Genomic DNA, 13,095 nt, shown 5'->3' on the forward strand with positions numbered 1-13,095 from the left:
AGCATCTTCGTTGGGACGGCCCAAAAAGGAATATGTAGCATCTTGGGCGGGACGGAGGGGGTATTTTTTTCCTCATCTCTTATCTTTTTCCCTATTTAGTTTTTTCCCCTTAATCTTTTACTTTTTCATAATATCAATTTTTATTATTTTAGTATTTTTCTTATATTTAGCTGATCAAATATATTTAGTCAAAATTATTTTTTATTATATTTATAATATTTTATACGATCATTGAGTTGGTATCAATTATATATTTGAAAAAATACTCCCTCCGTCCATCAATTCATGTCATACTTTCCTTTTTGGTCTGTCCGCTAATTCATGTCCTACCCATTTTTAGTAATTATTTATATATTTTTTAATTGGTGGGTCCCAATAAACAATACACTTTTTCTCCACTCAACTAATACACAATACACTTTCTGGGTCGCTTTCTCCACTCAGTTAATAAACAATACACTTTTTCTTAAAATTCGTATTTCCTCCCCTAAGTCGTGAATTAGTGGACGGAGGGAGTATAAAAATATTTTCCAAATGCTAGTTAAGATAAAAAGGCGAAGATGTTAATTTAAAGTAGTAATCGTGAGCATCTTAGAACCCTAGATCCAAAGCAATGAAGATCCGTTCCCTCCAACCAAAGAAACAAAACCCTTTTCAAAATCTTTAAAACCGAAGCAAAGCATCGTTTTCAAAATCGTGGAGGAATTGATCCAAGGCAGAGGCAAGGATGTTGGATTGGGCTCCGATTCTAATCGGGTTGTTCCTATTCGTTCTTCTGTCTCCGGGGGTCCTGTTTCAGATACCGGGCTGTACCCGACCCGTCGAGTTCGGCAACTTCACCACCAACGGCAAGGCGATCATGATCCACACTCTCATTTTTTTTGGAATTTTTACTATTCTCATTATGGCATTGCGTCTTCACATATACATGGGCTAGCTACCTCTATTTATGTAATTATATATTTTTTTACTAATTTTTTCATCTATATATATGTTTTTGTAAGTCTGTTTAAATGGAGCAAATTGTGGCATGCATCTTCATTATCTAGCTCCTATGGGTGTTGTTATTTGAGATATTGTAATTTCAAGGACAATTTTTAGATTTGCCACAATATTTTTGCAATTTTCACGTGTTATGTGGATTGTAGTGTTGGATTTGATATTTTTCAAAAAATTCATCACGAATTAATAAATTGTCCAATATATATATCCATAACAATATGAAATAGAGTAATAATCATTGAGTTATTAGAGTGCACCTATAATATAATATAAGATGAATATACATTATTTTTGCTAAATTTAATTATCATGAACACAAAAAATATTGGAGCGCATATTAATGAAATTTAGTCTTTGATTAAAAAAAACGTTTTTAAATGATATACATGGATAATACTATCAAACCAAAAAAAAACACACATACATCATTAGAAGCTATAATTTCTAACTCATCCTTGTAATAATAAAAAAAAAATTCTACAATCTGATTAAAGATATAAAAAATAGCCGTTTAGAAAAAAAAAAAAAAGGATATGAAAAATAGTGGAATATAGCATGTAACTCAATATATAAAATCCAACTTTTGTTCCGATCCAAAAAAACAAAAATAATTTTTATTGAATCACAAAGCCGAAATATTTAAATTCCAATTTCTTAAATTGTCATAAAATATGGGCATTTGAGAAATCAAAGAAGTCAAATTTGTTTCACATTGCAGCCCTCGACTCTACATATACATTTACAATTTTTACTTTACATGGGCTTCAAAGGTTTCATGACTATTTCGTTTCTCGTAACAAAAAAAGAGAGGGAAAAAAAAAACTTAAAAATAGAAAGCAAAACACTTTGCCAAAAAGCACAATCATCCAATAAAAATTGAACATTTGAAATTAATCTTACCAAACGAGGAAACTGCTCATTTTAACTTTTCTTATCTATTTTCCTTAATAAAATTATATTTCATCGGCCTCAAAAAAGAATGGTTTCATCTCTTGGTCAGTTGTTCCATGTAACTAGATTCATAGTTTCTTTAGGATTCATTTGGTACGGGTGATTATGATGTATTATAATATATCCATGACATCTTAATATTTTGTTTGATAAAAAATAATATGAAACACACAGCCCTTTATAAATTAAAAGCTCCAAAATATTATACTGATTTGAAGGATTTTAATTATATACAACGTGGACGTGGTATATAAAATCTTAATCATAAGTATTGTTATTATACATAATATATCACACCAAACAACATATATTATTTTAATGCATCATATAAAATATGATATTGATATGATATATAGTAAAAAATATCTCAGTCAAACATATCACACCTTATCTCATGCCGCGTACCAAACGATTACTATTTAAACGGACTAAATATCAATTAATGCACGAACTTTTACCCACTTTGTAATTTTAACACTATAACTAAAACATTACAATAACACCACTTTGGTAAGGTCAACTCACCAATGATTAATTTTTTTTGGAAATGTTAATTTGAAAGGTGGCTGCGCATGCTAATTAAAGTTACAAACCCATAGAAATTCCTGCATATTAATTGAGAATTAACAAATTAATTGGTCGAATACTTGCAAAAAAGTTCTTTGTTGTCAAATAATTTTTTAAGTTTATCATCTCATATAATGTTAATAAAGCTATTGGGTGAAGTCTATGCCACAATGAAGAAATTAAGACCATATAGAAGTTGCAAAGGTGATGATATGCCAAACAAAATTGACAACCTGATGATTCCACAGAATACAAGATTGCATGAGAAGACCTAATTAACACCAGTTGTTTTCATCACCCTTTAAAGAGATTTTAGATAACATATATTTGAACGATGTCGTACATGATTTTACAAGTAAAAATGTTAGATTGCGAAGTCATTTTTTATAAGTAATGGACATTTTTTTTACTTTTCAATGTAGTACGCACAACAATATACTGAGGCTCATTTTTATAATTGAGACACTCTCACGTACAATCGATTGCACCGTGGAACTGGTTTCTGAATGACACTATTTCGACATACAAATGACACTTGAAGTATGTCGAAGTAGTGTCATTTGGAAATGTTCAAGTGTTATTTTCCGAATGAAGTAGTGTAATTCTGAAAATCAGTTGCACGGTGCAACCGATTACACATGATTATTTGTGTTTATAATTTTGAGCCGATCGAGTACCTCATTTTTGTCAGGACCAACCCTGATCCTCTTCTCCGCAATTAATGTTGAAATAGCTACTTTAACTAGTACTATAAAATAAAGGACTCTAAATTAATAAGAGTAGAAAAGGCTTTATTTCATACTTCTCCCTCTTTTAAATTTTGCAAAAACTCTTAAAAAGGATGTCTACATAACAATATAACATGAAGAAAAGTGACATTTGTTAGTATACCTTTCAAACTAGAAAGTCTTAATTATCCTAAAGAAAAGTGTCAATTATATTAAAAAAGTGACAACGTTAAATCTGTTCATAGGAGTCCACCTTATTTAACTTTGGTCGATACGCCCTAACATAAAATTAAAAAGGTCTATTAGTTTTGTTTATATCCTTAATTTTTAGAGTAGAATATTGAGAATATTGTCAACTTAATACATCTCAACTTTAGAAAAAAGTGGGATAAGGGCACAAAGTTGATTCCAACAACATTAATGGATGTGCTTGAGCAAAGCAGACTAATATGGACCACCATGTCTTTTCTTATGAACTTAAGTAAACAAACTAGGTGGAGTTGAATTCCGATCAGCAATAAAATCATCTAAATTAGACCATGATTTTGGTTAATTATTATTTTTTTCTTGACATGTTTTACCCTTTATATTCATGCCACTTAATTGCATGCGTCTGTTTCATCCAAAATTAGAATGCACCACCACAATATGCACCATTAAAATCACATCTTATCATCTTGGATCAGGCCAATTAATCTAGCTAGCTATATTAATCCTAGTATTACTATACACCTAATATATATATATATATATATATATATATATATATATATATGGAATGGTTCCAATAGTATCCCTCATATATTATGGGATCTTAAATTGATTTGCAGGTGTTGATTTAAGGGGTTACAACAACAAAAAAAGAATACACGAACTTTGAAATAATTGCAATTTTCACCTGTACTTTCAATTAAGCCAAAAAATACATGAATTTATATTTTTGTTGCAATTTTCACATAAGTTTGACTTTCAACGGATTTAAAGCTTAGTTGACAGTTGAAATTAAGTCAAATATATTAATTTTTGTCTTCTTAGACCTTCGAGCTTCTATATACTCATCATCATCAAAGTTAAACTAATATTAGGTGAAGTTCAGATTGCATGCTAACTAAGCTCTAATTTCGCCGAAAGTCAAACCCAGATGAAAAAATTGCAACAAAAATATAAATTAATGTATTTTTTGGCTTAATTGAAAATTCAGGTGAAAATTACAATATTTTTCAAAGTTCGTGTATTTTTTTACCATAACCTCTTGATTTAATGTATCATATGACTCATATTTACTTGGAGGATTTTTTTTATATCCGGATTCGAATTTTGGAGGAAGCGAAAATTTTATTAATTTTTTTAATATTGTATTTAACACTATACATTATCTTACTTAACATTGTACTGACTTATTCATTAGTTTCACTTCTCAGAAAAAAAATAGCGTTGATATGTCTTGAATCTCCCGCTTCTCAGGAAAAATTGGTGGTACAATAATCCCCAAAATCCGACCCTGTTGATATGTCTTGAATTTCCCACTTCGATCAAAATGTACGGGGTTCTCGCTGGGGGCGGAGACGCCCCCGGCCAAACGGTATGCAGTTTTGGGCTTTAGGCCCAATTTTGGTGTTTTATCTCAATACTATATATACTTGAATTCTATAATCTGTAACCCTAACCGTATAACAAAATCTGTTATCCTCTCTGTCTGTATATGTAGCCAAATTAGTGAACCACGTACATCTGTGTCTTCTTTACATTTTTTATTTGATTGTTCTCTTTAATCATATTATGTCACAACAAATAGCAATCACATTATTTGAATTGGAGAATAGAAAAAAACAAAGTAGAATCTAGTACGAGAATGGGGGAACTTTATGCATCAGATTTTGGGTGGACTGATAATGGCTATCTTGTCTGTTGGAACATATATACCAAAGGGGACCTTCGTACATACAAACGTGTCGACCTCATAGCAAAAGTTAAAGAGATAAAACGTTTCAAATTAAACAAAATTAAATAAATGCGACGGGAGGGAGATTGAAGAATCAAGCTTTTAATTCTACGAGGAATAATTTGACGAATCAAGTTACAAAAAAACTCAAGAATTTAATTTTACGATTTCGACCAACTATTTATCGAGTCCGTTAATCGATTTCGATTTTCGATAAGCCAAAAAATCGAATATTTTAAAAAATATGTTTGATATTATTATATTTAGTATAAATTCTAAAAAAATCAGTAACTAATGCAACAATAATATCATAAAAAAACGGGTTAATTGCCTATAAATACACGAATTATACATAAATTTTGTTTATTTTTAACTAAATCTATTTTTTGGGTCAAAAAATACATAATTCTTTTGAAATCTGACTTGACTCCAAAAGTTCGTTAACCAATAACTTGATTGTTTAACGTTCGATGTGCGATTCGAAGGTACCGTTGAAAACATCTTAATGATAACTTTCTAATGATAACTATATTGTTGTGTATAAAACTTGCAGTATTGTATATATAAATATAATTATGCATTTTGCGAAAATTGCATTACATGCATATATATTGTAATGTTAACTCATATATGTAGTTTTGAATACACATATATAATTGAGACAATGGTTACTCTAGCCCATTTCATCTAGCAAAGGGATTTACTATTAATGAAAATAAAAAATTGTAAATACGAACAATTTTTTGGTGTAAATGTATCAAATACCTTAAACGATGTTTAAAAAAAATCAAGAAAAAGAAGAAAAAAATTGCAAATATTATACACTTTTGCGAAAATAGTGTGCAACAATGGATTTAAAATACATTGATTCACGATTTTCACAAAATTGTATAATAATCGCGAAAATAGTATAACATTGTATTTTATACACATTTTTTTCACAAAAGTGTGTAATAACAATATAAAAAGTGTGTAATTATAAAAAAAGTATATAATAGTACAGTTTATACTGTTATACACTTTTCACGACTATTACATGATTTTACAAATTAAATGGTGCAAATTGGAGAAAGTGTGTGACGAAACCCCGTTTAGTTTTGCGCAAACAAATTTGTAGTAAAAATGCTAACATATATAAGTTGTAATTAAAAATGTTCATTTTCATAAAAACATTGATCTTATGTCTAAATTAAAGTGAATGATCTAAAAGAGCTTAACTCGACAATATGAAGAGGGTGTTTGGCTAAGCTTATTTAAAAAAGCTTATAAGTTCTTGGAGCTTATAAGATGTTTCAAGAGCTTATAAGATGTAATTATTAAGAGCTTATAATTAGTTGTCAAAGTGTTTGGATAATTGAACTTATAAGCTAGAGACAGAATTTTTTTGCTAGAGAGAGAGAAAAATTTTTAGAGAGAGAAAATCGAAGAAAAATGAACTTAAATGATATATGATGAAAATAATAAATTATAGTAGAAAAATATTTGTAAAAAGATTGTTGCATATGAGATTATAAAAAATAAGTTGGGGTAGAGGAACTTATTTTTTGGGGAGTTTATTTTTGGAGCTTATAAGTTGTTGATGAGCTTATTTTGCCAAACACTTTAAAGGAGCTTATAAGCTCTTAAACAGCTTATAAGCTGTTTTGAGGGCTTATAAGCTCAGTCAAACACCCTCGAAGTACTCCTCCCATGTCCTGTAAAAACAATCATAATTTTTCATTTTGAGATATATATCCATAAAAAATAGATCATATTCTATTTAAAGATATTATCTTACAATAAATCAATACATATTATCTTTAGTATATCAACTTCTTCTTTTTTTTTTTTTTACTTATTCTATCATACACTACAAAAAAACGCGTATTTACCGGCGAAAATTACCGGCGGCTATTTTGCCGTCGGTAGGTAACGGCGGCACGGCGGCGGCAAAAACGGCGACCCGCCTTTTGACTATTACCGGCGAATTACCGACGGCAAAACGGCCGCCGCTAATTAGCGGCGGTTACGCCGCCGCTAATTTAAATATATATTAATATAAATATATATTATTTTATTACCGACGGCAGTTGCCGTCGGTAATTACCGAGGGCAAAATGCCGCCGCTAATGACCACCGCCGGTGCCATCCGGCGATAGCACCACCGCCGTCCGGCCAAAATTACCGACGGCATTTTGCCGTCGGTAATTACCGACGGCAAATTCCAATTACCGACGGCAAATGCCCTCGGTAATTAATTTTATTTATTTTTATTTTTTTTATTTTTTTTTATTTTTTTTATTTTTTTATTTTTTTTTTATTTTTTTTCAATTATCATCTAATAAATTGATCAAAGATAATAATACAAAAACATTAAAATTAAATATATATTGAAATACAAGTGAAAATTTAAACATTGATTATTACTAAGAATTCAAGATTCTTAGTAATAATCTTATAATTATAACTTAAGAATGTTAATTACCTTAGTGATTTACTCATCAATCATCACTAATCCAAGATTATTACTGAGAATTCAAGATTCTTAGTGAGAATCTTATAATTATAACTTAAGAAGGTTAATTTGATTAGTGATTCACTCATCAATCACTAAGAATTCAACATTCTTAGTGAGAATCTTATAATTATAACTTAAGAATGTTAATTTGATTAGTGATTCACTCATCACTCATCACTAATCTATTATTATTACTAAGAATTCAAGATTCTTAGTAAGAATCTTACAATTATAACTTAAGAATGTTAATTACCTTACTGATTTTCTCATCAATCATCACTAATCCAAAATTATTACTAAGAATTCAAGATTCTTAGTGAGAATCTTATAATTATAACTTAAGAAGGTTAATTTGATTAGTGATTCACTCATCAATCACTAAGAATTCAAGATTCTTAGTGAGAATCTTATAATTATAACTTAATAATGTTAATTTGATTAGTGATTCACTCATCACTCATCACTAATCTAATATTATTACTAAGAATTCAAGATTCTTAGTAAGAATCTTATAATTATAACTTAAGAATGTTAATTACCTTAGTGATTTTCTCATCAATCATCACTAATCCAAAATTATTACTAAGAATTCAAGATTCTTAGTGAGAATCTTATAATTATAACTTAAGAAGGTTAATTTGATTAGTGATTCACTCATCAATCACTAAGAATTCAAGATTCTTAGTGAGAATCTTATAATTATAACTTAATAATGTTAATTTGATTAGTGATTCACTCATCACTCATCACTAATCTAATATTATTACTAAGAATTCAAGATTCTTAGTAAGAATCTTATAATTATAACTTAAGAATGTTAATTACCTTAGTGATTTCCTCATCAATCATCACTAATCCAAGATTATTACTAAGAATTCAAGATTCTTAGTGAGAATCTTATAATTATAACTTAAGAAGGTTAATTTGATTAGTGATTCACTCATCAATCACTAAGAATTCAAGATTCTTAGTGAGAATCTTATAATTATAACTTAATAATGTTAATTTGATTAGTGATTCACTCATCACTCATCACTAATCTAATATTATTACTAAGAATTCAAGATTCTTAGTAAGAATCTTATAATTATAACTTAAGAATGTTAATTACCTTAGTGATTTCCTCATCAATCATCACTAATCCAAGATTATTACTAAGAATTCAAGATTCTTAGTGAGAATCTTATAATTATAACTTAAGAAGGTTAATTTGATTAGTGATTCACTCATCAATCACTAAGAATTCAAGATTCTTAGTGAGAATCTTATAATTATAACTTAATAATGTTAATTTGATTAGTGATTCACTCATCACTCATCACTAATCTAATATTATTACTAAGAATTCAAGATTCTTAGTAAGAATCTTATAATTATAACTTAAGAATGTTAATTACCTTAGTGATTTCCTCATCAATCATCACTAATCCAAGATTATTACTAAGAATTCAAGATTCTTAGTGAGAATCTTATAATTATAACTTAAGAAGGTTAATTTGATTAGTGATTCACTCATCAATCACTAAGAATTCAAGATTCTTAGTAAGAATCTTACAATTATAACTTAAGAATGTTAATTACCTTAGTGATTTACTCATCAATCATCACTAATCCAAAATTATTACTAAGAATTCAAGATTCTTAGTAAGAATCTTACAATTATAACTTAAGAATGTTAATTACCTTAGTGATTTACTCATCAATCATCACTAATCCAAGATTATTACTAAGAATTCAAGATTCTTAGTAAGAATCTTATAATTATAACTTAAGAATGTTAATTACCTTAGTGATTTTCTCATCAATCATCACTAATCCAAGATTATTACTAAGAATTCAAGATTCTTAGTGAGAATCTTATAATTATAAATTAAGAATGTTAATTTGATTAGTGATTCACTCATCACTCATCACTAATATAATATTATTACTAATATTATTATTAATCTAATAATAATCTAATATTATTATTAAGAATTGAAGATTCTTAGTAAGAAACTTATAATTATAACTTAAAAATGTTAATTTGATTAGTGATTCACTCATCACTAATCTAAGATAATATTTCTAGTAAGAATTCAAGATTCTTACTAGATTGATAAAATACTTATGGTGTATAAACTAGATTGATAAAAAAAAAAAAAAAAAAATGAAAATTAATAATAAATTAATAAATAAATATTTTTCTGATATAAAAATAAGAACGGAAACGAGCCCAATCCGTAATTAACAATATTTTTTGGATATTATCTCGACATATACTAAGGTTATGAATATATATGATATTGTATATTGAAGTAGACTTTAAATGAATTAATAGATACTATATATATCAATAATACGAGTGTTCTGTACTGGTGATCATTCGAAAAGAACTTCAAGGTTAAGCGTGCTTGACTTAGAGCACAACTAAGATGGGTGACCTACTGGGAAGTTCGTATAAATTATGCAATACTGTATAAATACGAAAATAAATTGTGGATATACGATAAAATAAATAAATAAAATAAATAAATAAAAAAAATAAAAAAAATAAAAAAAAAATAAAATAAAAAAATATTACCTAGGGCAAAATGCCGTCGGTAACGGCATATTGCCGTCGGTAATTACCGACGGCATTTTGCCCTCGGTAATATCTTGACCAACTCCGGCGGTGGCGCTCCGGTGGAGATTACCGACGGCGGTGGCGCCGCCGCTAATTAGCGACGGCATTTGCCGTCGGTAATTTTCCGGCAACTCTCCCGCCGTTCAACGGCGGAAATACCGGCGGCGAAGCCGCCGTTAATTGCCGGCGGCGGCCGATCGCCGTCGGTAATGGAGTTGCCGACGAACCGTTTAGCGACGGCGAGTTGCCGCCGGTAACGCCGCCGGTAACACTATTTACCGGCGGCCGTCTTTTGTTACCGACGGCATTTCGCCGTCGGTAATCTACGATTTTTTTGTAGTGATATATGACCTATCATTTTAATTTAACATAATTTTTAGACGAGTCTCTAAATTTCTTTATTTACAATACAATAAATTGCTATTATTAAAACGAGTATCACTTCCTTCAAAAATTATATTTATCAGACTAAGAGACAGAGATCCACATATCACTTCTTTATATTAATTGGGTGCCCCTAGCTACCATAGGGGATTCCATAAATAGAGTTAAGACCACTTGCCACTTGATCACCAAAATTTTCATGTTCACACACTTGAATTTAGTTTACAGGAAAGGCGTCGCAAAAATATTGTCATACTTATATTATATGTGATAAAAATAATATTTGATCAGATCTAGCACAGTTATGTGAATAAATAAAATAAAATTTATTTAACAAAATTATTTAGTTTACAGGAAAGGCGTCGCAAAAATATTGTCATACTTATATTATACTATGTGATAAAAATAATATTTGATCAGATCTAGCACAGTTATGTTAATAAATAAAATAAAATAAAATTTAACAAAATTATTTAAATGTGTGGATGTAACTAAATTTATTTCATTAATTTAAAAACGTACACATCTTATAAGCTTCAGCCAAACACCCTCTTAATGGCGTAAATGCTGTACCAAGTTTGGTGTTTTTGACTCTGTATTTCAGCTGCTCTAGGTCATCAATAATTAATTAGCTCATATTTCATGAATATATTCGTAGACCTATTGTGTGTCTATATATATATATATATATATATATATATATATATGGGTGGGCTACCGTGAGAGCACATCTTAAAATAAGAAATAAGAGCAATTTTTAATATATGAATTTTATGTAGAATACGTATGAATTCGTTATATAAATATATGAATTGTGAAAATTAATTTTTTGCTACCTTTGGGATTCGAACTTAGGACCATAAATCCATCCAATAGGATTACGAATCAACCGTATATCTTGATGATCTAAGGGCTGAAAATGATTCTTATTTTATATCTTAAGAAATGCTCTTATTTTAGCCCTTCTATATATATATACTCAACTTGTCAAGTTAACTCACTTTGTATAAAAACCATTATTGTAAATTCTTAATTTTCATTTTTAGATAAAAAAAATTAATTAATTCTTACTGTTCTAGAACAACGAGAAAAAAAAAATCTATGTAAGTTATTGAATTGGGTTCATCAATCGTAAAGAGAGAGAGTACTCCAAACTTATATACTGAAGACAAGATCAATATAATATCAAGTTGATGTGGAACAGATTAAGTGGCTTCAACACGTCCCCACACATTCATAAGGGGAGATGATACTCCAAACTTATATATTGAAGACAAGATCAATATCGCATGCCAAGTTGATGTGGGACACAAAAGGTGGCTTCAACATGTCCTCGCACATGTAGGTCGATATGACTCATCGACTATTATAACGTGCATAATAGACAAACCACATCGAATTTGGACCAACTTTGATACCATATTAGAATTGAGTTCATCATCCCCTTAAAATGTCTTATAAGAGGAGAGAGTATTACAGATTTATATATTGAAGACATGGTCATTATCAAGTCGATGTGGAACAGAAAGGATGGCTTTAACACGTCCCTGCACGTATAGGTCGATATAACTCATCGGCTACTATAACGTGCACAACAGACAAATCACATCGAATTTGGACCTGCACTGATACCATATTAGAATTGGATCCATCATCTCCATAAAAGGCCTCATAAGAAAAGAGGGTACTCCAAATTTATATATTAAAAATGATCATTATCAAATCGACGTGGAATCAAAAGTGTCTTTAACATATGCTTAATTACTTAATTATCTTATATATAAAAATATTCGACATTAATATAAAAGCAATATATTATCTCACTTTGTCTCACCACCACATCAATCTGGTTAAAGATAAGACCAAGAATATTCAAAAGCATGCATGCAGCTCAAAGTGTTACCAAAGTATACACGATGCAATTAAAATAAATGAGATTGGTTTAATATATAGTTTGGTTTCTCATGCTCTCAATTTCTTTAAAATCGTAAATTTTAATGAATGTAAATGATAAACCAATTCTTTTTTTTCTCCAACAATTGACTATGATTCGAGAGCTTGTAGTTGAATGAATAATACTAGCAAACTAATTTACACTCCACTAAAAGGAAAGAAACAAATTAAACCACATGTCAACGAAAGGGGAGTCGATATCGTTCTAAGTTCTAACACTAGCTAGCTATAAACATGTCTATTATACTATATATTATCAATACTTTTACAATAAGATATTTTTGAGAAAACATGAAAATGATGGACAATAAGTGACATTGAACCTTTCTTTTTAAAATAATCATTACAAATATATTACTCCCTCCGTTCCATTAGTAGTGTCTCATTTCCTTTGGACACGGAAATTACAAAGTGTGTAGAAAGTAGATAAAGTGGGTTGGTGGAAATTATTTAAATATTAGGTATA

The 13,095-nt window shown here is 29.3% G+C and overlaps 2 protein-coding genes across 2 annotated transcripts in view; one reads left to right on the forward strand and one right to left on the reverse strand.

The window, feature by feature from the left end:
- Positions 1-13,095, reverse strand: part of LOC130987821 (uncharacterized) — a 551,243-nt gene that overhangs the window by 481,366 nt on the left and 56,782 nt on the right. The gene's annotated exons all lie outside the window — the stretch shown is intronic.
- LOC130987832 (uncharacterized) lies at positions 666-1,123 on the forward strand. Its single transcript, XM_057911532.1, has one exon. It carries the CDS (start codon positions 728-730, stop codon positions 935-937), a length of 210 nt encoding a protein of 69 aa, XP_057767515.1. The 5' UTR covers positions 666-727; the 3' UTR covers positions 938-1,123.

Source organism: Salvia miltiorrhiza, chromosome 6, assembly GCF_028751815.1.
Source record: "Salvia miltiorrhiza cultivar Shanhuang (shh) chromosome 6, IMPLAD_Smil_shh, whole genome shotgun sequence".
Taxonomy (NCBI): domain Eukaryota; kingdom Viridiplantae; phylum Streptophyta; class Magnoliopsida; order Lamiales; family Lamiaceae; genus Salvia; species Salvia miltiorrhiza.